The sequence below is a fragment of the Argopecten irradians genome, chromosome 12 (genome assembly GCF_041381155.1).
Source record: "Argopecten irradians isolate NY chromosome 12, Ai_NY, whole genome shotgun sequence".
NCBI classification, from domain to species: Eukaryota; Metazoa; Mollusca; class Bivalvia; order Pectinida; family Pectinidae; genus Argopecten; species Argopecten irradians.
In genome coordinates, this window is record NC_091145.1 from 26,665,138 (window position 1) to 26,690,939 (window position 25,802).

The 25,802-nt window shown below is 39.3% G+C and overlaps 1 protein-coding gene across 1 annotated transcript in view; it reads left to right on the top strand.

The window, feature by feature from the left end:
• Nucleotides 1–25,321, top strand: part of LOC138305015 (GRIP1-associated protein 1-like) — a 52,066-nt gene extending 26,745 nt beyond the window's left edge. The window contains exons 24-27 of the mRNA XM_069245429.1: nt 406–513; nt 1,195–1,288; nt 2,057–2,214; nt 21,038–25,321. Of these exons, the coding sequence (XP_069101530.1) occupies nt 406–513; nt 1,195–1,288; nt 2,057–2,214; nt 21,038–21,193 (516 nt within the window). The 3' untranslated portion in view covers nt 21,194–25,321. The remainder of the gene's footprint in view (nt 1–405; nt 514–1,194; nt 1,289–2,056; nt 2,215–21,037) is intronic.
• The last annotated feature ends 481 nt before the right edge of the window (nt 25,322–25,802 follow it).

Sequence of the window (25,802 nt, forward strand, 5' to 3'; positions counted from 1 at the left end):
AAGTTTGACCACAGTGTGTAATGGCGGACAGCGAGCGACTTTGAACATTTTTCACACCACAAGTCGCCACCTGTGGGCTTTTCAGGCATATCACAGTAAAAACCGACTGATCTAATTACCATTAGAACTGGTTTTTTTCCGATACATATATACATTTTAACGTTCTCTTAGATTGAATTGTCCCTTTAACTATTGCAATAGTGTTTTTTCCCAGTAACATATAGTATTGCATTAGTTAAAATTGTTGACAATGTTACTCCTATCAGTAATAGATACAAAATTTTAAGTCTTTATGCTTAAATCATATCCAGAAAGATTTGTTTTTGCCCTCCTGTTATTCTATGATGAGCTGTATGGTTTTAGTGAGATTTCACCTCTTATGACCTTGTGACCTCTCTGTTTTAGTCACCTGACCGGCTACAGAGTCCATTGGGTGAATTTGAACAAGAGCATAATGATCTGGTATCCAGACTGGCTGAGCTACAACAGGAGAAATGGAACATGGAGGAGAAGGTATGTACATTAAAATTACCGTGTAAAATACAGTCCTTGACAATGTCTAACTATATGTGTAGTGCAATGAAATATGGAGGAGAAGGTCTGTACAGTCTAACACTTGCCAAACTACCTGGTATGTTACATGATAATGTCTACTTATATCTATAGTTTAATCCTTTTTCTTTTAAAATAACCATTTAGAAAACATGTCCACCTCTTGTGTATATAGTGTGACCCGGTGGGATGCCCTGCTGGATGTCTTTAGCTGTACGCTTTAGTGAGGTAGCACTGTGAAGTAACAATGAAAATGTTATTTAAATGTCTGGTTGTACCCAAAGTAAAGAAAACAAGGGAGGTGTGTAATCTCTCTTCAACATTCTTTTGTCGCTTTTTTTCCCTCACCTGGCCATGGTCTGAAGGACCAAGGTGAGCTTATGCGATACTGTGGCATCCATCTGTCCTTCAACAATCGACTTCTTCTCCATAACTGCTGGTGGGAATTTAAACAAAACTTGACTGGTAGCATCCTTATGTGGTACTGACTGAAAATTGTAAAACTGGTCGGGCTGACCCCCTGGGGGCCTGAGGGGTAGAGACTTTGTTATAATTACTAAAAAAAAACACCCAAGTGAGCGATACAGGCCCTCTGGTTTAGATAAAATTTAATTTCTTTTATCGTGTTTTTTTTTGTTCTAGGTATCTCATCTGGAGATGAGCACTGCAGCTATGGCAGAGGACCTAATTAGTAAAACCAAAATCATAGAGCATTACGTTATGGACAGTCGGTCAGGTAATTATAGTGTACAAGCTCTGATGGGAAGTGCTTTTAGTCTGAGTGAATCAGAGAATTGTAATAGTAATTGGGTGACCAGGGGATGTAGTGGTTAAGCCATTGCCTTCCAACTAGTCATCGGGGGTTCAATCCTCAGCATGGATGTGAAAAGGTCAGGGGTAACCTGCCAGATCACATGTATTTTCTTTAGGCACTCTGGTTTCTTCCCACTCAAAAACTCCATGCACACTTTCATTCAGGCCATTGGAAGTGATTTTTATAAGTTATATAACATATTTTGCAATCGATGTAAAATAAATGTAGTTTTTATTATATAATAGTAAACAACTTCATCTAATGCTTATTGTTTTAGCTCATTAAAACTGTATGACTTTGCCCCATATATTTCATAACCCTATTACAAAATTCTGAGAAAACAAAAATATTTCAGTTCTTATTTTCACTGAAAAGAAACAAAGAACATAATTGAAGTCTTATAAAAAAATTCAAAAGTATTGAATGTTCATATGATTTGTGATTTTGATAAATGGTAGATTCCAAAGAGCCTAATTGAAGTTAAATGATATTATTATAGATTTTCTTTCGAGTAAACAGTTATTATAATATATTAATAGAAGTATTGAAACTCATGGGATTTTGATAAATTGTAGATCCCAAAGAGCCTAATTGAAGTTTAATGATATTATTATAGATTTTCTTTAGAATAAACAGTTATTATATATTAATAGAAGTTTTGAAACTCCATGTGATTTTGATAAATTGTAGATCCCAAACCACACAGTGGAAACCATGAAGACAAACTCACACTGAAGAAGGTTCTGGATATGGTGAACAAGTCAGACGAGCATGGACTGAAGGAAATGAACAGGAAGTTACAACGAATGTTAGAGGAGACCCTAACCAAGAACATGCACTTACAAAAGGTACATACCTTCAACCTTCATACAATTCTATTGGTTCTACATACCTTCAACCTTCATACAATTCTATTGGTTCTACATACCTTCAACCTTCATACAATTCTATTGGTTCTACATACCTTCAACCTTCATACAATTCTATTGGTTCTACATACCTTCAACCTTCATACAATTCTATTGGTTCTACATACCTTCAACCTTCATACAATTCTATTGGTTCTACATACCTTCAACCTTCATACAATTCTATTGGTTCTACATACCTTCAACCTTCATACAATTCTATTGGTTCTACATACCTTCAACCTTCATACAATTCTATTGGTTCTACATACCTTCAACCTTCATACAATTCTATTGGATTTCTGTTGGTTAAGTTTCAGCTCCATTAGTATCTACGTACCCACTGATGTGGATGTTCTGTTGGTAAGTTTAGCTCCATTAGTATCTACTACTACCCACTTCAACCTGTTCTGTTACAATTTAGCTCCATTAGTATCTACATACCTTCACTGATGTGGATGGTTCTGTTGGTTAAGTTTAGCTCCATTAGTATCTACATACCCCAACCTCATACAATTCTATTGGTTCTAGCTCCTTCAACCTTGATGTGGAATTCTATTGTTAAGTTCTCCATTATACCTACATACCTTCATCCTTCATACAATTCTATTGGTTCTGTTGGTAAGTTTAGCTCCATTAGTATCTACATACCTTCATCCTGCATACAATTCTATTGGTTCTGTTGGTAAGTTTAGCTCCATTAGTATCTACATACCTTCAATCCTTCATACAATTCTATTGGTTCTGTTGGGTAAGTTTAGCTCCATTAGTATCTACATACCTTCATCCTTCATACAATTCTATTGGTTCTGTTGGTTAAGTTTAGCTCCATTAGTATCTACATACCTTCATCCTTCATACAATTCTATTGGTTCTGTTGGTTAAGTTTAGCTCCATTAGTATCTACATACCCACTGATGTGGATGTTCTGATAAACGTTTTGATGAGTTCAGTTTAGCTCCACTAAAACATCTACCTGATTCCAGGGGTCTGAAATTAGTCTTGTTTATGTTTTGATGAGTTCAGTTTAGCTCCATTAAAACATCTACCTGATTCGAGGGGTCCGAAATTAGGCTTGTTTATGTTTTGATGAGTTCAGTTTAACTCCATTAAAACATCTACCTGATTCCAGGGGTCTGGGCGAAATTAATATTTCACTATTGATGTTCTTTTGTTAACTGTAGCTCTCTTTAGTAAAACCTTCAACTTTATATTATTATAAAAGTTTAGTTCTACTTACTACTGCATTGTGTAAAAAACAGGGAAAAAGGTTCTATAAAACATCAAATAAAAAAAATGTCTACTCCTATTAACACAGGGGTCAGTCCTTGTCAAAGTTACAGAGGGATGACTAAATACCATACCCAAAAAAATATCTACAGACGATCAACCTGAATCTATAATTGCTGTTCTGTCTGTATGATATAATAATTATGTCTACATACAAGTTTATGTATAGATATAAATCCTGAATGTTGATGAAACATATTTGTGTATCAATTCCTTCATTGTTTCATTGGTCTTAAGTTTTATTTATCTACGTTTGTTTTATGTGGATGTGAAAATTATAATTTAAATGCAAGAGCGCGAAGATGATTCGAAAGTATGCCTATCATGCCTTACAGGATAAATGACTTGAAAATAAGACAAACTTGAAAATAGGCTGGTCTCAAAAATGAGTCTCAGATTTCCTACCAAAAAAGAAAGAATATAAGCTGCAGCTGTATTAATAAGATTTTAAGATATCTTTCTATATGGTAATTGGATACCCTTCTCAAGTATATGTATCGCGCCAGCTCCTTGTGCTCCAAGAACTGAAGTTCTGGAATTAGTTCGATGTTTTAATGCAGTAATCTTTTTTTTTTTGTTCGGTGATTTTGCTCTTAAAGAGATTTGTTATGTTTTTTGATTCTTGTTACTTTGGAAACAAGTTTGACCTTATAAAACAGAATAAAAATACAATTTTATTCAGTTCAACCTCCAGGAAGACAAGTGGAGGTAACTTTAAGTGCATATTGATAGTATATGATGAAGTGATTTGTGTGTTCAAATATTATACCTGGCCCTTCATCGTCTGTGATCTGAATTTGAAAACCAGGGACTGTTTGGTTCATCTTGTTTATGTTTTCCTCTCAACTCCTCAGTCCATTGCATGTCCCTAAAAATGTACCAAGAAAGTTAATTAGAAGATAAAAACACAAGAAACCATCGACCTGAATCATCATAATATCAGGTTACTATAATTTAATGTTGTGCAATTTGCAGTAAATAGGTTCTGCAATACTTTTATAGACACCAGTGGGTCAATAATTTAATTAAAGGGATCATTTACCAGAAATCGAAAAGGTCCTTTGCAAAGTTCTGGGTGCAAGCCCAGATTTTTGATGGGTACTTACTGACCGATGGTATGCAGCATTCAAAATCAATGCCTGGGTCGTCTGCTTGTGACCAGCAACTTTATAGTAGGGTAGACAATTTATGCCATGGAACTGGTCCTTTGACAGGCAAATTTTTAGGTGCAGATAGAGGAAAAAAACAAAACAAAAATGGCAGTAAAATTGTATAAAAGGTTTGAAGATCAGACTTTACTAAAAAAAAATCATATTATTTTGGTTTTAAGCCAACTTTGTTGAGAGATAGCGCATAATAGTATAACAAATATGTGGATATTTTTTGTTAGGTAAAACTATTACTTTGTCTATAAACTACCAAGGATGAATTGTAACTATGTGTAAGCAGTTCTATGAAAGGAACCATTAATGTTCAGATCCAGGACCAGTGACTTTTTAAGGTCAGCCCGGTTTTTAGGACCAGCTGGAAAAAGAGAGCACTGCATGCAGGCCATTCTTACATATATCTTTCAGGTATTATAGACATTCATTTAATCATGTATTGTAAAATGTACAGTTATCCCCCCTTTCACAGGAAGCCTATTGTTTTGATCAAGCCTAATACTCTTTAAAAGATGTTCATGAGTAACATCCTCCACTGTGGCAACATCCTTCTTACACAAATACCCCACACCCACCATCCATCTACATGAGGAAATGGGGGGGGGGGGGGGGGGGGGGGGGGGGGGGGGCAAATAACCCACCACCCGCCTTCCTACTACACAAATACCCTACACCCTCCCAACCTTCTACCACAAAAACCCCACATCCTCCATTCTTCTACCACAAATAACCCCCACACGCCTCCATTTCTTCTACACAAAATACCCGCACACCCTCGCATCCTTCTACCACAAATACCCCTACAACTCCTCCCTCCTTCTACCCAAAATACCAGACATGCCACCATCCTTCCTACACAAATACCCCACACCATCCATCCTTCTACCAAACTCCAGACATCCACCATCCTTCTACAACCAATACCGCCACATCCACCATCCTTCTACACAAATACCCCACACCCTCCATCCTTCTACACAAATACACCCTCCACCTTCTCCATACCCTTCTACCCAAACTCCAGACATCCTTCTTGTACTCAGCACCATCCTTCTACCAAACTCAGAAATCCACCATCCTTCGTACAAAATACCCCACACCCACCTGTCCCTTCTTACACAAATACCCCACACCCACCATTCGCAATCACATAGTACCCTTTCACCCTGCCTCATGTCCTTCTACATAAGTCGACCACTTTCCCTCTCCTTTCCTCTGTACACGAAATGTGATACTACACCCCCCATCCTTCTACACAAATACCCTTACACCCTCCATCCTTCTACACAAATACCCTACATCCTCCATCCTTCTACACAAATACCCTACACCATCCATCCTTCTACACCAATACCCAGACATCCACCATCCTTCTACACCAATACCCTACACCCTCCATCCTTCTACACAAATACCCTACACCCTCCATCCCATTTCTACACAAATACCCTACATCCTCCATCCTTCTACACAAATAATACACCATCCATCCTTCTACACAAATACACCCACCATCCCATTCTTCTACACAAATACCCCACACCCACCATCCTTCTACACAAATACCCTACACCCTCCATCCTTCTACCCAAATACCAGACATCCACCATCCTTCTACACAAATACCCCACACCCACCATCCTTCTACACAAATACCCCACACCCACCATTCTTCTACACAAATACCCCACACCCACCATCCTTCTACACAAATACCCCACACCCTCCATCCTTCTACACAAATACCCTACACCCTCCATTCTTCTACACAAACTACCCAGACATCCTCCATCCTTCTACACAAATACCCTACACCCTCCATCCTTCTACCCAAACTCCAGACATCCACCATCCTTCTACACAAATACCCACACCCTCCATTCTTCTACACAAATACCCTACACACCTCCATCCTTCTACACAAATACCCCAAACCCTCCATCCTTCTACACAAATACCTACAATCCACTTCTACCTAAACTCCAGACATCCACCATCCTTCTACACAAATACCCTACACCCTCCATCCTTCTACCAAATACCTTACACCTCCATCCTTCTACACAAATACCCACACCCTCCATCCTTCTACACAAATACCCTACACCCTCCATCCTTCTACACAAATACCCCACACACCCACCATCTTCTACACAAATACCCTACACCCTCCATCCTTCTACACAAATACCCCACACCCTCCATCCTTCTACACAAATACCCCACAACCTCCATCCTTCTACACAAATACCCCACACCCACCATTCTTCTACACAAATACCCCACACCCACCATCCTTCTACACAAATACCCCACACCCTCCATCCTTCTACACAAATACCCTACACCCTCCATCCTTCTACCCAAACTCCAGACATCCACCATCCTTCTACACAAATACCCCACACCCACCATTCTTCTACACAAATACCCTACACCCACCATCCTTCTACACAAATACCCCACACCCACCATCCTTCTACACAAATACCCTACACCCTCCATCCTTCTACACAAATACCCTACACCCACCATCCTTCTACACAAATACCCTACACCCTCCATCCTTCTACACAAATACCCTACACCCTCCATCCTTCTACCCAAACTCCAGACATCCACCATCCTTCTACACAAATACCCCACACCTCCATCCTTCTACCACAAATACCCACATCCACCATCCTTCTAACACAAATACCCCACACCCTCCATCCTTCTACCAAACTCCAGACATCCACCATCCTTCTACACAAATACCCCACACCCTCCATCCTTCTACACAAATACCCTACACCCTCCATCCTTCTACCCAAACTCCAGACATCCACCATCCTTCTACACAAATACCCCACACCCACCATTCTTCTACACAAATACCCCACACCCACCATTCTTCTACACAAATACCCCACACCCACCATACTTCTACACAAATACCCCACACCCTCCATTCTTCTACACAAATACCTTACACCCTCCATCCTTCTACACAAATACCCCACACCCACCATCCTTCTACACAAATACCCCACACCCTCCATCCTTCTACACAAATACCCCACACCCCACCATCCTTCTACACAAATACCCTACATCCTCCATCCTTCTACACAAATACCCCACACCCACCATTCTTCTACACAAATACCTTACACCCACCATCCTTCTACACAAATACCCTACACCCACCATCCTTCTACACAAATACCCTACACCCTCCATCCTTCTACACAAATACCAGACACCCACCATCCTTCTACACAAATACCCCACACCCTCCATCCTTCTACACAAACTCCAGACATCCACCATCCTTCTACACAAATACCCTACACCCTCCATCCTTCTACACAAATACCCCACACCCTCCATCCTTCTACACAAATACCCCACACCCTCCATCCTTCTACACAAATACCCACACCCTCCATCCTTCTACACAAATACCCACACCCTCCATCCTTCTACACAAATACCCCACACCACTCCATCCTTCTACACAAATACCCTACACCCTCCATCCTTCTACACAAACTCCAGACATCCACCATCCTTCTACACAAATACCCTACACCCTCCATCCTTCTACACAAATACCCTACACCCTCCATCCTTCTACACAAACTCCAGACATCCACCATCCTTCTACACAAATACCCCACACCCACCATCCTTCTACACAAATACCCTACACCCTCCATCCTTCTACACAAATACCCTACACCCACCATCCTTCTACACACAAATACCCCACACCCTCCATCCTTCTACACAAATACCCCACACATCCACCATCCTTCTACACAAATACCCTACACCCTCCATCCTTCTACACAAATACCCTACACCCTCCATCCTTCTACACAAACTCCAGACATCCACCATCCTTTTACACAAATACCCCACACCCACCATCCTTCTACACAAATACCCCACACCCACCATCCTTCTACACACAAAACCTTACACCCTCCATCTTCTACCCAAATCCAGACATCCACCATCCTTCTACACAAAGTCCCCATACACCTCCATCCTTCTACCCAAACTCCAGACACCACCATCCTTCTACACAAATACCCACACCCACCATTCTTCTACACAAATACCCCACACCCACCATCCTTCTACACAAATACCCCACACCCACCATTCTTCTACACAAATACCCCACACCACCATTCTTCTACACAAATACCCCACACCCACCATTCTTCTACACAAATACCTTACACCCTCCATCTTTCTACCCAAACTCCAGACATCCACCATCCTTCTACACAAATTCCCATCCCTCCAAATACCCCACACCCACTCATATCAGTATCTTTTTACCCAAATACTCCACAACCACCATCCTTCTACCCAAAACCCACCCTCTGTCCTTCTACCACCCACACCTCTGTTCCTCTGTACTCAAATACTCGACACCCACCATCCTTCTACCCAAATAACCCACACCCCCATCCTTCTACAGAAAAATACCCCACACCCTCTGTCCTTTGTACTCAAATACTCGACACCCACCATCCTTCTACCCAAATACCCCACACCCACCATTCCTGTTCCTCAATACTCCACACCCTCCATCCTTCTATCCAAATAGCTAACACCCACCATTGCTGTTCTTCAATACCCCACATCCACAATCCTTCAACCCAAAAACTCCACACCCTTCAATACCCCACACCCACAATCCTTCGACCCACATACCTGATACCCTCTGTCATTCTACCCAAGAACATACCACAGTCTTCCAAAACACGCACCTCGCACTTCACACATGCTACACACTGCATGCATTGGAGGCCGTCCTTACATGACGCTGGATGTTAATAGGACGTTAAGATAATCAAACAAACAAACAGTTCTGCCAAAATACCCCACACCCTCTGTCCTTCTACCCAAATACCCCACACACCCACCATCCTTCAACCCACATACCCCACTCCCTCTGTCCTTCTACCCAATATACCCCTATCCTTCACCACTCACCATCCTTCAACCCCACATACCCCACTCCCTCTGTCCTTCTACCCAAATACCCACATCCACACTCACTCCTATCCTTTCAACCCACATACCCCCACTCCCTCTGTCCTTCTACCCAAATACCCCACACTCACCATCATTCAACCCATGCACATACCCTACTCCCTCTGTCCCTCTACCCAAATATCCCACACTCACCACCCTTCTACCCATATATCCCACACCCACCTCCCTTCTACCCATATACCCCACACCCACCATCCTTCTACACCATCCTTCTACCCAAATACCCCACACCCATCACCCTTCTACCCAAATACCCCACACCCTCCATTCGCCTACCCAAATACTCCACTCGCACATCCTTCTACTCAATACACAACACTCACCATTCCTAGATATCCACTATACCCTATTTACAATTATACCCCATGCACATCATTCTTCTACCAATATGAGCTACATCAAACACCCATGTACCTAAATGGACTATGTCTACCCTTCCTTCACCCAAGTAAGCTAATGAGATCACCCTTGTTTCCCAGTGTGACATAGTCCAACCATTGTAAATTCTACACTAGTTGACTACACCCACATTCAAACTAGACCATTCTTCTACACTAGTCTAGCAGGTTCAATGCACCCACATAACTGTAATAACCTATGATTGCCTCTACCCTAGAGGGTAATACCCTCTATCCTAGTGGCTATATTCCCTCTACCCTAATAGGCTATACCCATCCACCCTTTTACCCTAATAGACTATACCCATCCACCCTTTTACCCTAATGGGCTATACCCATCCACCCCTCTACCCTAGTGGGCTACATGTATACCCATCCACCCCTCTACCCTAATGGGCTATACCCATCTACCCCTTTACCCTAATGGGCTATACCCATCCACCCCTCTCCCCTAATGGGCTATACTATCTACCCTTTTACCCTAATGGGCTTTACCCATCTACCCCTTTACCCTAATGGGCTATACCCATCTACCCCTTTATTCTAATGGGCTATACCCATCTACCCCTTTACCCTAATGGGCTTTACCCATCCACCCCTTTACCCTAGTTGGCTATACCCAATTACTCCCATTACCCTAATGATCTAAATTCACCTCCCCTCTACCCTAACTCCCCTCTACCCTAATGGGTTATATCCATCTTCCCGCTACCCTAAAGGACACATTGATTTGGCAATATAATTATATAGTTCCTATTGATGTGACAAAACATGTCCATAGAACCTATAAAGTATTACATTTTCCTATTGAAGAAAAGAACATTTATCTTTATAAAATTTCATTACAACATACCTATTCCCAATTAAGCTGTCTTAAGAAATTAGATCATGTGATTATACAGGTTCAAGAAAGGAAAAAAGGAAGTCTTGACATGTTCAAACCATAACTATTTTTGTGCATGACCAAAGTGTCCATCCATTTTATCTTGCCATTTGCAGCTATTTGATGGTGGTCGTAATGTTAATGTCTATTGGGTAGTGACTCTGAGCCATCATCCCCGTGAGACAGGCCACTGATGACACCTCGTCGGATAATCAAGGGTCATATCAGGACCACACACAACCCTATGATTAGATTCACTTAATGGATTCAGATACGATTTCCCCCTATTAGGATCAACAGAATCCTTAATTGCCCAACAAAGTTATCAGCACTTGGCCCTCTGCTCTAACTCAGGTGTTTAATGTTCCAGTCCAGAATTGGTCCACCAGCTATGATTGCCATCTGACCTGGATGGACGATAGTATATGACAAATTTGGCTTTAACAGCTCGATATCAAATTGACCGATTTCAGTGTTTAAAAGTAGATTTTGCTGACCAAATCATCGGTATGTGGTCCAACAAAGTCAGCAGTAGAGGTCAATAAATGTAATCAAGCTCTGATTAGTCTGAATTGCAAGGTTATGAAAAAAGAGAAATTCGGGTTTGTGTGATGTCATGTCCCACACATATATCGATCAATTATTTCGAAGAGTAATTTATTTGGTTTGGTTTCTTTTTTTGTGTCATGTCATCAACGAGTCTTATTTCTGGATATGGGGTCTTTGAAGTGAATGAAAGCTTAAGTATCCAAAGAAAACCACTGAACAAGAATGAATACCTTGCAATTGGTCGCAGTTGGTCTGAAATTGTAATGCAACTAGCTGGTGGATGACTATCTATATAGGAATGTCTTAATGACTAAACCATTATGATCATAAATGTGTAGCATACTGAGAGAAAGGGTTATCAAACTTAAAAGTGAATGACCTTGATCTTTATTCAATGCCTTGGGATCAAGTATGTGAAAATGATGATAATTCCTGGCATATACTTGGAGAAAGGGTTAGAAAACAAAAGTGAATGACCTTGAACTTCACTGCTATAGGTATCAAGTATGTGAAAATGGTGACGATTCCTAGCATAAACTTGCATACAGGGTTAGCTAACATGAAAAGTGATTGACTTTGAACTTTCTTGGGTATAAAGTGTGATAAAATGATGATCCCACAATAATCATTAGTATACCGGATGAGTTGATGCATGCAGGACAATTTGGCCTCTTGTTTCAGCGTTTTCCTTTGTACAGCTACATACGGTAGTATTTTGTGGAGTATAAGCCATCATACTGCTGGTTTATGTGATTTGTAATTATATGATACACATTTCTCTGATTGGTTAACATTTGTATGAATCATTGATACAAACTTATTTAAAACCTCGGCTTACTAGGAGATGTGTGTGTAGGCTGGAGGGCTGACCTTGTTTTTATCTCCAGTTCTTCAGTAATTAATTTACTGTACAAATGCATTTAAAAGGAACCCCTCAAGTGAATTTTCATCATGCGGTGCCACTGCACATATGAATAAAATTCATGGAAAAATCAAATGAATTGGGAGTCAATATATCATACGGAATTATGACATGTGATTCCATGACTGCCTTTATCTATATAATCTAAACCACTGTCACTCTGCATTACTCAGCTTTAATTGAAATTAAGTAATCTCGGAGAGATCTCGAGCAAAGGAGTGTACCATGCCTGATACAGTTTCCCATGTTCCAACCATTTGCTTTAATTGATAAAGCTGCCAAATGCTCCAAGCTTCCCTTTAGTGAGCACTATTGAGACATAAGGCATAAGAAGTTGTAACGTGTCAGAGATGTATCTGATTAATGATAGTTTGATATGTGTTATGAAATGTAAGATTTAGTTTTATAAATTAAAAGATTGAAATTAATTTTATTTATATATATTTCAATTAGATTATGAATGCTGCACTCTCCAAAAGATGCATGACCAAAAAAAAATATACAAACTGCATACAGGGGATGTCAATCTTAAATGGCCTTAGTTTTTGACAAAATATTAAGCAGAACTGAAGCCTAACTAAATTAATTATGAATATTCGCAAATAGATAATAGAAGTTTACAATTTAAAAAAAATGGTTAATATAATTATTTAACATGTCCTGAAGATAATAAAAGTGAACGATTTTGGCTAATCAGCAGAGTGCTTGCAAAGTGCTAACCAGCCAAAATATTTTGGGGTTGAAATATGCAAGTGTTTTTAGGAAAGATGAAATATGTTCATATTTATGCCTCAAAGTTGGTAATGCCTTTGGCAGTGTATGCTATGGCTAAGCCACACTTATTGATTACGTCAGATTATCATTTATTGCTCCGGAGCAGTCTTCACTCCCTGTTAGATAGAGTTATCTTTTCCTTATAGCCATGGGATAAACCTTTATAGTATGATATAGGGTCTTGTATCTAAAATAAACATATTTTTAGATCAAGTCAGTTGACCTATGCAGTCACCTTTAATCCTGATAATGGTGCCAGGGAAACTGACTGAATTACAATTGGTACAAGTATTTGCTGTGACGTTGGGCTAATACAGTGATTCTCTCAGTGTCCATGCAATTTAACCTCTGGAAAGCCAGCGGATGTGTAAATATACACTTAGTATTGAGTAGAGTTGGGGCTACTACTACAGTCCCATAGAGGCTACAACTCCTGTGAAATCAATAAAGCAGCCAATGTAAGGCCTACCCGAGCTCTGTAAAGCATTTTGTAAGATTTAGCTGTAGCCTGATGATAAGACACAGGTCCCTAGAGGATAGCGGGCTCCTTGGCTATAAAAATTCTCCATTACAATTATTTGGTGAGCCATGACCTTGTCAAGAAGATCAAGTCCTGGTCGAACCTTGACCTTGTGAGAACGTACCACAATGCAAAAACATGTAAAAGTAAATATTCCACTCAAAAAAAGACTTGGTGTAATGGTAAATAAATAATATCAGTAATATTACATGATTTTTCTGTTTTTGCTTATGACAGAAATAGAGAAATTCCACATGGAACAAGAAAAATGTTCAAATCCGCTAAAGAGTATCCATAATCAATGACACTATGTGTAGTCACTGGGAAATGGCTGTTAATTTATCTTTATTCTTATTGAAAATTTAAGATTTTTATCAATCTTTTCATATATTTTCTTTTCTTTTCTTTAGATCACTAACATTCTTGAGAATCTGGAGTTTACTCCATGTTTTGTTAACATATTTTGACCGAATTTTGCCCCAAATCATCCGTATGGGATATATAACCAATTTTGTTAAAACAAGACTAATGACGATTTTTTGTCTATAAAGTTGACAGTCTGCAGCGACCTCATTAACAGTGTTGATCTTAGTCTGTAGCGACCTAGTTACCAGTGTTGATCTAAGTCTGTAGCGACCTAGTTAGCAGTGTTGATCTAAGACTCCAGCGACCTCGTTAACAGTGTTGATCTAAGTCTAGCGACTCCTAGTTAGCAGTGTTGATCTGAGTCTGCAGTGACCTCGTTAACAGTGTTGATCTAAGTGTGTAGTGACCTAGTTAGCAGTGTTGATTAGAGTCTGTAGCGACCTAGTTAGCAGTGTTGATCTGAGTTTGTAACAATCTAGATAATGGTGTTGATCTCAGTCTGTAGCGACCTCGTTAACAGTATTGATATGAGTCTGTAGCAATCTAGTTAGCAGTGTGGATCTGAGTTTGTAACGACCAAGATAGCAGTATTGATCAGAGTCTATAGCGACCTTATTAGTTGTGTTGATCAGTCTTTAGCTACCTAGTTAGCAGTGTTGATCCAAGTTTGTAGCGACTTAGTTAACAGCATTGATCAGAGTATATAGCGACCTAGTCAGTAGTGTTGATCAGTCTTTAGCTACCTAGTTAGCAGTGTTGATCTAAGTTTGTAGCGACTTAAATAACAGTATTTATCAGAATCTATAGCGACCTAGTTAGTAGTGTTGATCAGTCTTTAGCTACCTAGTAGGCAGTGTAATCCGAGTCTGTAGCGATCTAGTTAGCAGTGTGGAATTAAGTCAGTAACAACCTAGTTAGCAGTGTTGATCTGAGTCTGTGACGACCTAGTTAGTAGTGTTGATCTGAGTCTGTAACGACCTAGTTAGCAGTGTTGATCTGAGTCTGTGACGATCTAGTTAGTAGTGTTGATCCGAGTCTGTGACGACCTAGTTAGTAGTGTTGATCTGAGTCTGTGACGACCTAGTTAGTAGTGTTGATCCCAGTCTGTGACGACCTAGTAAACAGTGTTGATCCCAGTCTGTGACGACCTAGTTATCAATGTTGATCTGAGTCTGTGACGACCTAGTTAGCAGTGTTGATCTGAGTCTGTAACGACCTAGTTGGCGGTGTGGATCAGTCTGTAGCGACCTAGTTAACAGTATTGATCCCAGTCTGTAGCGACGTAGTTAGCAGTGTGGATCTGAGTCTGTAGCGAACTTGTTGCCAGTGTTGATCCCAGTCTGTAGCGAGTTTGTTGCCAGTGTTGATCCCAGTCTGTAGCGAACTTGTTGCCAGTGTTGATCCCAGTCTGTAGCGAACTTGTTGCCAGTGTTGATCCCAGTCTGAAGCTACGTAGTTACCAATGCTTATCTGAGTTTGTTTTGACCTAGTTAGAAGTGTTTATCAGAGTCTGTAGCGGCCTAGTTAACAGCGTTTATCAGAGTCTGTTGCTACCTAGTTACCAGTGTGGATCAGAGTCTGTAGCGACCTATTTAACAACGTTGATTCCAGTCTATAGCGACCTAGTTAGCAGTCTTGATCTAAGTCTGTAGCGACCTAGTTAGCAGTGTTGATCTAAGTCTGCAGCGACCTCGTTAACAGTGTTGATCTAAGTCTGTAGCGACCTAGTTAGCAGTGTTGATCTAAGTCTGTAGCGACCTCGTTAACAGTGTTGATTAGAGTCTGTATCGACCTAGTTAACAGTGTTGATCTGAGTTAGTAACAACCTAGATAATGGTGTTGATCTCAGTCTGTAGCGACCTCGTTAATAGTATTGATATGAGTCTGTAGCAATCTAGTTAGCAGTGTTGATTAGAGTCTGTAGCGACCTAGTTAGCAGTGTTGATCTGAGTTTGTAACAATCTAGATAATGGTGTTGATCTCAGTCTGTAGCGACCTCGTTAACAGTATTGATATGAGTCTGTAGCAATCTAGTTAGCAGTGTGGATCTGAGTTTGTAACGACCAAGATAGCAGTATTGATCAGAGTTATAGCGACCTTATTAGTTGTGTTGATCAGTCTTTAGCTACCTAGTTAGCAGTGTTGATCCAAGTTTGTAGCGACTTAGTTAACAGCATTGATCAGAATCTATAGCGACCTAGTTAGTAGTGTTGATCAGTCTTTAGCTACCTAGTAGGCAGTGTAATCTGAGTCTGTAGCGATCTAGTTAGCAGTGTGGAATTAAGTCAGTAACAACCTAGTTAGCAGTGTTGATCTGAGCCTGTGACGACCTAGTTAGTAGTGTTGATCTGAGTCTGTAACGACCTAGTTAGCAGTGTTGATCCGAGTCTGTGACGACCTAGTTAGTAGTGTTGATCTGAGTCTGTGACGACCTAGTTAGTAGTGTTGATCTGAGTGTGTAACGACCTAGTTAGCAGTGTTGATCTGAGTGTAACGACCTAGTTAGCAGTGTTGATCTGAGTCTGTGACGACCTAGTTAGTAGTGTTGATCTTAGTCTGTGACGACCTAGTTAGTAGTGTTGATCTGAGTGTGTAACGACCTAGTTAGCAGTGTTGATCTGAGTGTGTAACGACCTAGTTAGCAGTGTTGATCTGAGTCTGTGACGACCTAGTAAGCAGTGTTGATCCCAGTCTGTGACGACCTAGTTAACAGTGTTGATCCCAGTCTGTGACGACCTAGTTAGTAGTGTTGATCTGAGTCTGTGACGACCTAGTTAGCAGTGTTGATCTGAGTCTGTAACGACCTAGTTGGCGGTGTGGATCAGTGTGTAGCGAACTTGTTGCCAGTGTTGATCCCAGTCTGTAGCGAACTTGTTGCCAGTGTTGATCCCAGTCTGTAGCGAACTTGTTGCCGATGTTGATCCCAGTCTGTAGCGAACTTGTTGCCAGTGTAGATCCCAGTCTGTAGCGAACTTGTTGCCAGTGTTGATCCCAGTCTGTAGCTACCTAGTTACCAATGTTTATCTGAGTTTGTTTTGACCTAGTTAGTAGTGTTTATCAGAGTCTGTAGCGACCTAGTTAACAGCGTTTATCAGAGTCTGTTGCTACCTAGTTACCAGTGTGGATCAGAGTCTGTAGCCACCTAATTAACAACGTTGATTCCAGTCTATAGCGACCTAGTTAGCAGTGTTGATCTAAGTCTGTAGCGACCTAGTTAGCAGTGTTGATCTAAGTCTGTAGCGACCTAGTTAGCAGTGTTGATCTAAGTCTGCAGCGACCTAGTTAACAGTGTTGATCTAAGTCTGTAGCGACCTAGTTAGCAGTGTTGATCCGAGTCTGTAGCGACCTAGTTAACAGTGTTGATCCCAGTCTGTAGCGACGTAGTTAGCAGTGTTGATTAGAGTCTGTAGCGACCCGTAAGTGTTAGTGTTAACTGTTAGTGTTGATCTGAGTTTGTAACAACCTAGATAATGGTGTTGATCTCAGTCTGTAGCGACCTCGTTAATAGTATTGATATGAGTCTGTAGCAATCTAGTTAGCAGTGTGGATCTGAGTTTGTAACGACCAAGTTAGCAGTATTGATCAGAGTCTATAGCGACCTTATTAGTTGTGTTGATCAGTCTTTAGCTACCTAGTTAGCAGTGTTGATCCAAGTTTGTAGCGACTTAGTTACAGCATTGATCAGAGTATATAGCGACCTAGTTAGTAGTGTTGATCAATCTTTAGCTACCTAGTTAGCAGTGTTGATCTAAGTTTGTAGCGACTTAGTTAACAGTATTTATCAGAATCTATAGCGACCTAGTTAGTAGTGTTGATCAGTCTTTAGCTTCAGTAGGCAGTGTAATCTGAGTCTGTAGCGATCTAGTTAGCAGTGTGGATTAAGTCTGTACGACCTAGTTAGCAGTGTTGATCTGAGTCTGTATAGACCTAGTTAGCAGTGTTGATCTGAGTCTGTAACGACCTAGTTGGCGGTGTGGATCAGTCTGTAGCGACCTAGTTAGCAGTGTTGCTCCGATCTGTAGCGACCTAGTTACAGTGTTGATCCCAGTCTGTAGCGACGTAGTTAGCAGTGTTGATCCCAGTCTGTAGCGAACTTGTTGCGGTGTTGATCCCAGTCTGTAGCGAACTTGTTGCCAGTGTTGATCCCAGTCTGTAGCGAACTTGTTGCGTGTTGATCCCAGTCTGTAGCGAACTTGTTGCCAGTGTTGATCCCAGTCTGTAGCAGTACCTTATTGAGTTTGACCAGTGTTATCAGAGTCTGTAGCGACCTAGTTACAGCGTTTATCAGAGTCTGTGCAACCTAGTTCGAGTCTGTAGCGACCTAGTTAACGTGATCCAGTCTATAGCGAACTGTTTGCCAGTGTTAATCAGAGTATGTAGCGACCTAGTAGTTAGCAATGTTGTTCGGAGTCTGTTGCGACCTAGTTCGCAGTATTATCCCAGTCTGTAGCGACCTAGCTAGTTAACAGTTTTGATCAGAGTCTGTTGCGACCTAGCTAGTTAACAGTTTTGATCAGATTCTGTTGCGACGTAGTTAGCAGTGTTGATCCCAATCTGTAGCGAACTTGTTGCCAGTGTTGATCCCAGTCTGTAGCTACCTAGTTACCAATGTTTATCTGAGTTTGTTTTGACCTAGTTAGTAGTGTTTATCAGTCTGTAGCGGCCTAGTTAACAGCGTTTATCAGAGTCTGTGGCTACCTAGTTACCAGTGTGGATCAGAGTCTGTAGCGACCTAATTAACAACGTTGATTCCAGTCTATAGCGACCTAGTAAGCAGTGTTGATCCAAGTCTGTATAGACCTAGTTAGCAGTGTTAATCAGAGTATGTAGCGACCTAGTTAGCAATGTTGTTCGGAGTCTTTTGCGACCTAGTTCGCAGTATTGATTTCAGTCTGTCGCGACCTAGCTAGTTAACAGTTTTGATCAGAGTCTGTTGCGACGTAGTTAGCAGTGTTGATCCCAGTCTGTAGCAGCCATATGTAAATACATATAGTTAACAGTATTGGTCCCAGTCTGAAGAGGCCACATAAAAATAGATATAGTTAACAGTGTTGGACCCAGTCTGTAGCGGCCATAGTAAGAAATGTTGATCCCCGTGTGTAACGACCAGTGTAAGCAATGCTGATCAAAGTCTATAGTATTCACATTTAGCGGCATAGATTTGAGTACTATGTAAAGGAACAGAGGAGTTGATTTAAGTATTATCTATGAACAAGTTACGTAGTATTGATTTCAATATTATTCGCAGTGTTAGTAATGTTGAAATCTGTATTATGTTGATTTCATTTTATGATAAGGGTTAGTAGTGTTGATATCAGTATTTTGACCATGGTAAGTAGGGTTGATTTCAGTATTATGACCAGGGTTAGTTAATAGTGTTGATTTCAGTATAATGACCAGGGTTAGTTAAGTAGTGTTGATTTCAGTATTATGACCAGGGTTAGTTAATAGTGTTGATTTCAGTATAATGACCAGAATTAGTAGTGCTGATTTCATTATTATGACGAGAGTAAGTAGGGCTAATTTCATTATTATGACGAGTTAGTAGTGCTGATTTCAGTATTATGACCAGGGTTAGTTAATACCAGGGTTAGTTAATAGTGTTGATTTCAGTATAATGACCAGAATTAGTAGTGCTGATTTCATTATTATGACGAGAGTAAGTAGGGCTAATTTCATTATTATGACGAGTTAGTAGTGCTGATTTCAGTATTATGACGAAGGTTAGCAGTGTTGATTTCAGTATTATAACCAGAGTAAGTAGTGTTGATTTCAGTATTATGACCAAAGTAATTAGGGCTGATTTCAGTATTATTTCCAGAGTAAATAGTGTTGATTTCAATATAATGGCAAGAGTAGAAGTGTTGATCTCAGTATCATGACCAGGGTTAGTAGTGCTGATTCCAGTAATATATCCAGGCTAGTAGTGCTGATTTCATTATTATGACCAGGGTTAGTAGTGCTGATTTCAGTATTACGACCAGGATAAGTTGTGCTGATTTTAGTACTATGGCCAGGCTAGTAGTGCTGATTTCAGTATTAAGACTAAGGATAGTAGTGCTGATTTCAGTATAATGACCAGGATAACAAGTACTGATTTCATTTCTATGTCCAGACAAGTAGTGCTGATTTCAGTATTATGATCAGGGTAACAAGTACTGATTTGAGTTCTATGTCCAGGCTAGTAGTACTGATTTCAGTATCATGACCATAGTTAGTAATGCTGATTTTAGTATTATGACCAGGGTAAGTAGTACTGATTTCAGTATTATGACCTGGGTTAGTAGTGCTGATTTCAGTATCATGACCAGGGTAAGAAGTACTGATTTCAGTATTATGATCAGGGTTGGTAGTGCTGATGTCAGTATCATGAAAGAGTAGTGCTGACTATGGCCAGGCTAGTAGTGTTGTTTTCAGTATTATGACCAGGGTTAAAAGTGCTATTTCAGTATCTTGAACATAGTTAATAATGCTGATTTCAGTGAAATAGCCTGAGTTAGAGTGCTGATTTCATGCTGATTTCAGTGATATGGCCACGGTAAGAAGCGTTGGTCCTTGTTTATATTATAGGGTTAGCGGTGTTGATTCCAGTTTTAGTAGCGTAAGATTATTAGATTACAGTAGTATTGATTTGAGAGACGGACATATTTATTGATGAAGTGCTTCACTCCGGGACCTTTCCCGTCCGAGAAGTCGTCGTGCTGTGGTCATCACTCATCTTGTTGCTTTTAGACAAAAACTGTATTGAATCCATTAATTTGCTCACCCCCTTTAGTGACTTGTAGAGTATTAATGACATCAAAAATCGTAATTATTTTTTTCTCCTTTTCTTGATAGGATCTGGAAATGTTATCAGAAGAGGTTGTTCGACTGAGCAAGGTTCAGCATGTTGGAACATCAGAGGCTGGACAGTGCAATCAAGACGATAGTCGTCAGAGCAGTGTATCTGAGGAAACTGTTACCATGGAAATGAAAATTACCCAAACCACATGACACAGAACACCTGGCGAGATGGACTATTTAAAATAACATTTGTCTTGATGTCGCTACCTTAGTTGGCCGCGAGGACGGGAGAGAAAGGTCTACCAGACGACTTGCGATCATAGTGTTTCACCTCGCCGCAACACGGAATCACGGCACCGCGCCATCAATTTACAAAGGCTTCGCCGTGTGGTTGCTGGATCGCAAAGGGCACGTTGTAAGGAGAGGAAAGTCATCATAATTCTATTGACAGAGCTGCCATAGCACTGTTTATTAATACTCTATACTGTCGTCTGCTGCTATCCATCCTCATATGTAGACATTGCCGCCATATTTTTCATCATGCCCATTATTTATTATGTCCATGGCGTATCAGAGCTTCTCCGACAAAATCTGGATTGTAAGCTGCTGTACGCTGCTCTGTCCCCAAAAGACAAAATCATAATTTCCATCTGTCATGCAAGACGCTAATTCAAGCGTATTTGTACGTCTGTCGTGACCCGGCTCAATTAGGTTTATAGGTCAAAGTTCAGTTGTGCCAAAACAAATATCGGATGAATGTCATGCGCCTATCAACAATTTACATCACCTTAACTTCACGTGCACGACATTTGAAGAAGATGTTGGCTATCAGGATGTTGTTAATCAGTCCTAACACGCAGTATTCTCATCTGTAATAACCGACTTTTTTCCAGGCACACATCTAAATTATTTGGTCGACTGTTCAAAGGAGGGAAATATGGCAGGTGGATCGATGGTCGAGTGATCCTGTGGTTACTTTTACCAAGGGAACAAGCAAATAGTAAATAAACTATGGGTGGTTTGACTGTTAACTCTGTAAGTCTTTCACTGTTACTATGTTATCGCTAGATATTGTTGCGGGCTACATACATATTTTTGGTCACCTGAGACGAAGTCTCAAGTGACCGATTCTGATCGCCTTTTGTCCGTCGTCCTGCGTCATCCGTCGCGCGTCGTGTGTTAGTAAACAATTTACATTCTCCAAAACTTCTCCCGTGATTTTACTATAGTATATATATAGGAAAAACGCACTTATGAGCATCCTTTTTTTCATAGGAAATAAGTCAGACTTGGTTAGAACTATTAGCCTGAGATAGCATTTTAACATCGTATATCATAACCCCCTGCAAAAATTGTGAATTTCAAGGCCCTATAGTCTCAGATTTTCCCCTGGGGAGGGGGTCAAATTTGCTATAGTTTATAAAGGGATAATACATGTATGAGTATTATTTGCTCAATTTTCATAATGAATGAGTCAAACTTGGTTAGAATTATTAGCCTAAGATAGTATCTTAACATAGCATCCATTTAGGTCCCTGGCTGACTTCCAGGGCCCGAGGGTCGGGGCCAAAAGGGGTCAAAATGGCTAAAATTTAAAAAGATCTCCTGAATTCAAAGATGTGATGGAACCAACGGTGGCCCTTGGGTCACAGATTTTTCCAATGGGAAGGGGTCAAATTTACTTTAGTTTATACAGGGAAAACACATTTATGAGTGTTATTTGCTCAGTTTTCATAGGAAATGTTACAGATTGACTGATTTCAAGAGCATGATAGGCATTTATATAGTGTTTTATGTCATTGTTTCATTCTTTTTCCAAACTTAGGTGACCGTTCAGGCTCATGGGCCTCTTGTTCTAAACATATGCCAAAATGCCTTGGTTTGAATTGAAAACATATTAGGAAATAAACGGTTCTGTTATAGTGTGTCTATAATTTGGAATAAGGGTTATTTGTGTCGAAGTCTATGTATAGAAAGTTATGAATTGAAATTGCTCGAATTCCAGATTTACTTTTTAAGAATTACTGTCCTAAAACTGCACGTCAAAATGCACCTCAAACTTTAACAAAATGAACAACTTTTAACTCATTATGATAAAATTCCATTTGGCGTGAAGCATTTGTATTTAATATTTGATTTTGCAATTTTTATAGTGTTGTTTATTTGCATATTATATTGTTGATTTATCAGATATATTTCTAAACATAGCATGCCATTCTAGGCGTTCTTGTAACAAACAATATAATGCTTGAGGACAATGAATATTAATTTAGACAAAAGGAAAGTTCCGAAAGGTTCCTGTCCACAAAAGTGATTGATTGTCTTTTAGGCGTTATTTTATCTATTTTCCTCTATGAAATGTAACTGATTTAGTTAAACAACTGAGGAACACTAGTTTGATTTATAATATAATGTCAACCAAAACATTCGTAAAATCACAAAAGCTTTATAAACCATTGCAAAAGTCATTTAAATACAATGTAATCGTATTCAGATACAAATAATAGGTACGTCTGTGAATGTTCTATGAATGTTTACAGGTGAATCACTGCACCTTTTGGTGCTGGAAAAGTTTGTTCAGATGAAATATTGTTTCCTAGTGCTGTCATATCTATGAAAGATTACAATTTTGCCATGTTTTACATTTACGTTACGTTGCCAAACTGTGTTATTTTTCTCCATATTTGTTACGTTGTATAAGACTTTGTTGTTTCCAGATGTTTATATATATACATACCATATGATATTGGATGTTTCTGAAACCCTTTTCTGGGTTTTTTTTCAGTGCTTTATATATGCGTTACTGGTGGGTATATAACTTCAGATAAACCGTTAGATACTGACCTAAAACCAAATGTTTATAGCAAATACGCGTTTTTCCAAGTATGTTAATAAGTACCCGTGAAATGATTTGATTAAAAAAGAATGCGTAACTACTGATTTTCACACAATTAATAGACCAGCATTATAAGAAAATGTCTGCATATCATTAAGCCCTAATAATTACTATGTTAGTATATTAATATAGATAATAGAAACAGATAGCGCCCCAACATCATAAAGAGATGGATACCAATATTGAAAATTAAAGATGCTCCAACGCCGAAGAATATAAACGATACTCATCAATTGAACAATAATTGATGTTTACATGTGTAAACGTTTGTCTAATCAACACCACAAATAATACATGTATAAAGTTAATCTTGCTTATGGTGGATGCGCAATCAGTACTTCATTTCATACAGCTAAAGCGTCATGACTTTTTTCGGGACGCAATGCAGAATTTTTAACATTTTTATCTTGAAGTGAAATCAAGAAGCTCAAATTTTTCAATGGTGGTATTTGTGTAAAGTATGTGACTTTCATCAGTGTGTAGCATTTTTAACGTGCGAAAATCAAATTCTGATACTGTTAAAAGACAATGTACAGTAATTTCTGTTTTACGCTTATATTCAGGCCATGCAGTCTAGTTTTCCGTTAATATTGCATTAGTTAGAAAGATCATTCTATTCTTGCCTCATTTTGATCGATGACTTTCTTTTTCAGACATAGATGCTTGCTTTAGATCATCGATGTTCAATTTGTGCTTAGAAAGGAACTGACGTATCGTTCTCACATTGAGAGCTGATTCAGTATGAAAATAGATATATTATCTTCAGCTCACTTTAAGGTCATACTTAGGCTATAATGACAATTATTGTTCTATGGTAAATTTTGATTTAGTAGCTCGGCAAAAGCATTTTGGAGACCTATTTTGTTTACTTAACTCAACACATGTGTATCGATTTTCTTTAGGGTCAGTCTTGCTAGGACAATATTTTTTTAACTTACTTCAGTTCTAGGAAAATACTTCAGTTCTAGGAAAACATAAAACTTCTAATTGATAGATATGTTTCGCCATGGATTTTCTTTGTGGACATACAAATGTACCTCTATGAGAGTTCATAATTATATTGATACAGATATTGTGTGTTATATTCCGAGATTATATAGGACATAGTGCCATGGAATTGTTTCGGGATGCAATTAATTATTTTTTAATATTTAATCTTGAAGTAAATTAGAAGCTCAAACTTTTCAATGATGGTAATTGTGTAGAGTAAGTAACTTTTGTAACTGAAGAAAATTACGAATACGTTGCTCCTGTTTTGGATAGAGGGAAAATATCATTCGTCAGCGATGTAGCATTATCTTTAAAGTCATGCAATAACATCATGATCTTGTGGAGGTGAATGAACCAAGAAAAGAGGGTATAAAGTGATATAAATCATCAATTCTCCCACATCATAATGCTTTGATATTTTCTATTGCGTTATAATAAAGTGTTCATTTTCTCGTCCGTTTCTGGTATTTGATCGGTGCGTTTGACGTCATACAAAGGTTTTAAAATGTCGATTTTAATTGGAGCGTGTGAAATAATGGAGTATCTCGTGAAATAACCCTTTACATAGATCGCGTTTACAGGTCTCCTTTCTATTTCTGCTGGTTCATGTCAATCGCGCCAATTTCTTTTCAGAAAAAGACAGGAAAATTATATAAAATTTGGTGCCGTCATTGTGATTTATAATATCGATTTATCATTCCCTTGATGTTCAAAAATATCATGTGATAAAAATAAACCTGATAACTACAGAGATTAAAATATTTATACAAACAACAATTGTGTTCTCATAGTATTATTTTATGACAAATAATTGTGCGGTAAAATAGCACTGGAAATCCTTATAGATTAAAGCAAGGTGACCTCGATTCTCAGATACAATGTATTCGGTAGACATCTTGTTTAGTTTAGCATTGAACTGCATTCAGTTGGCAA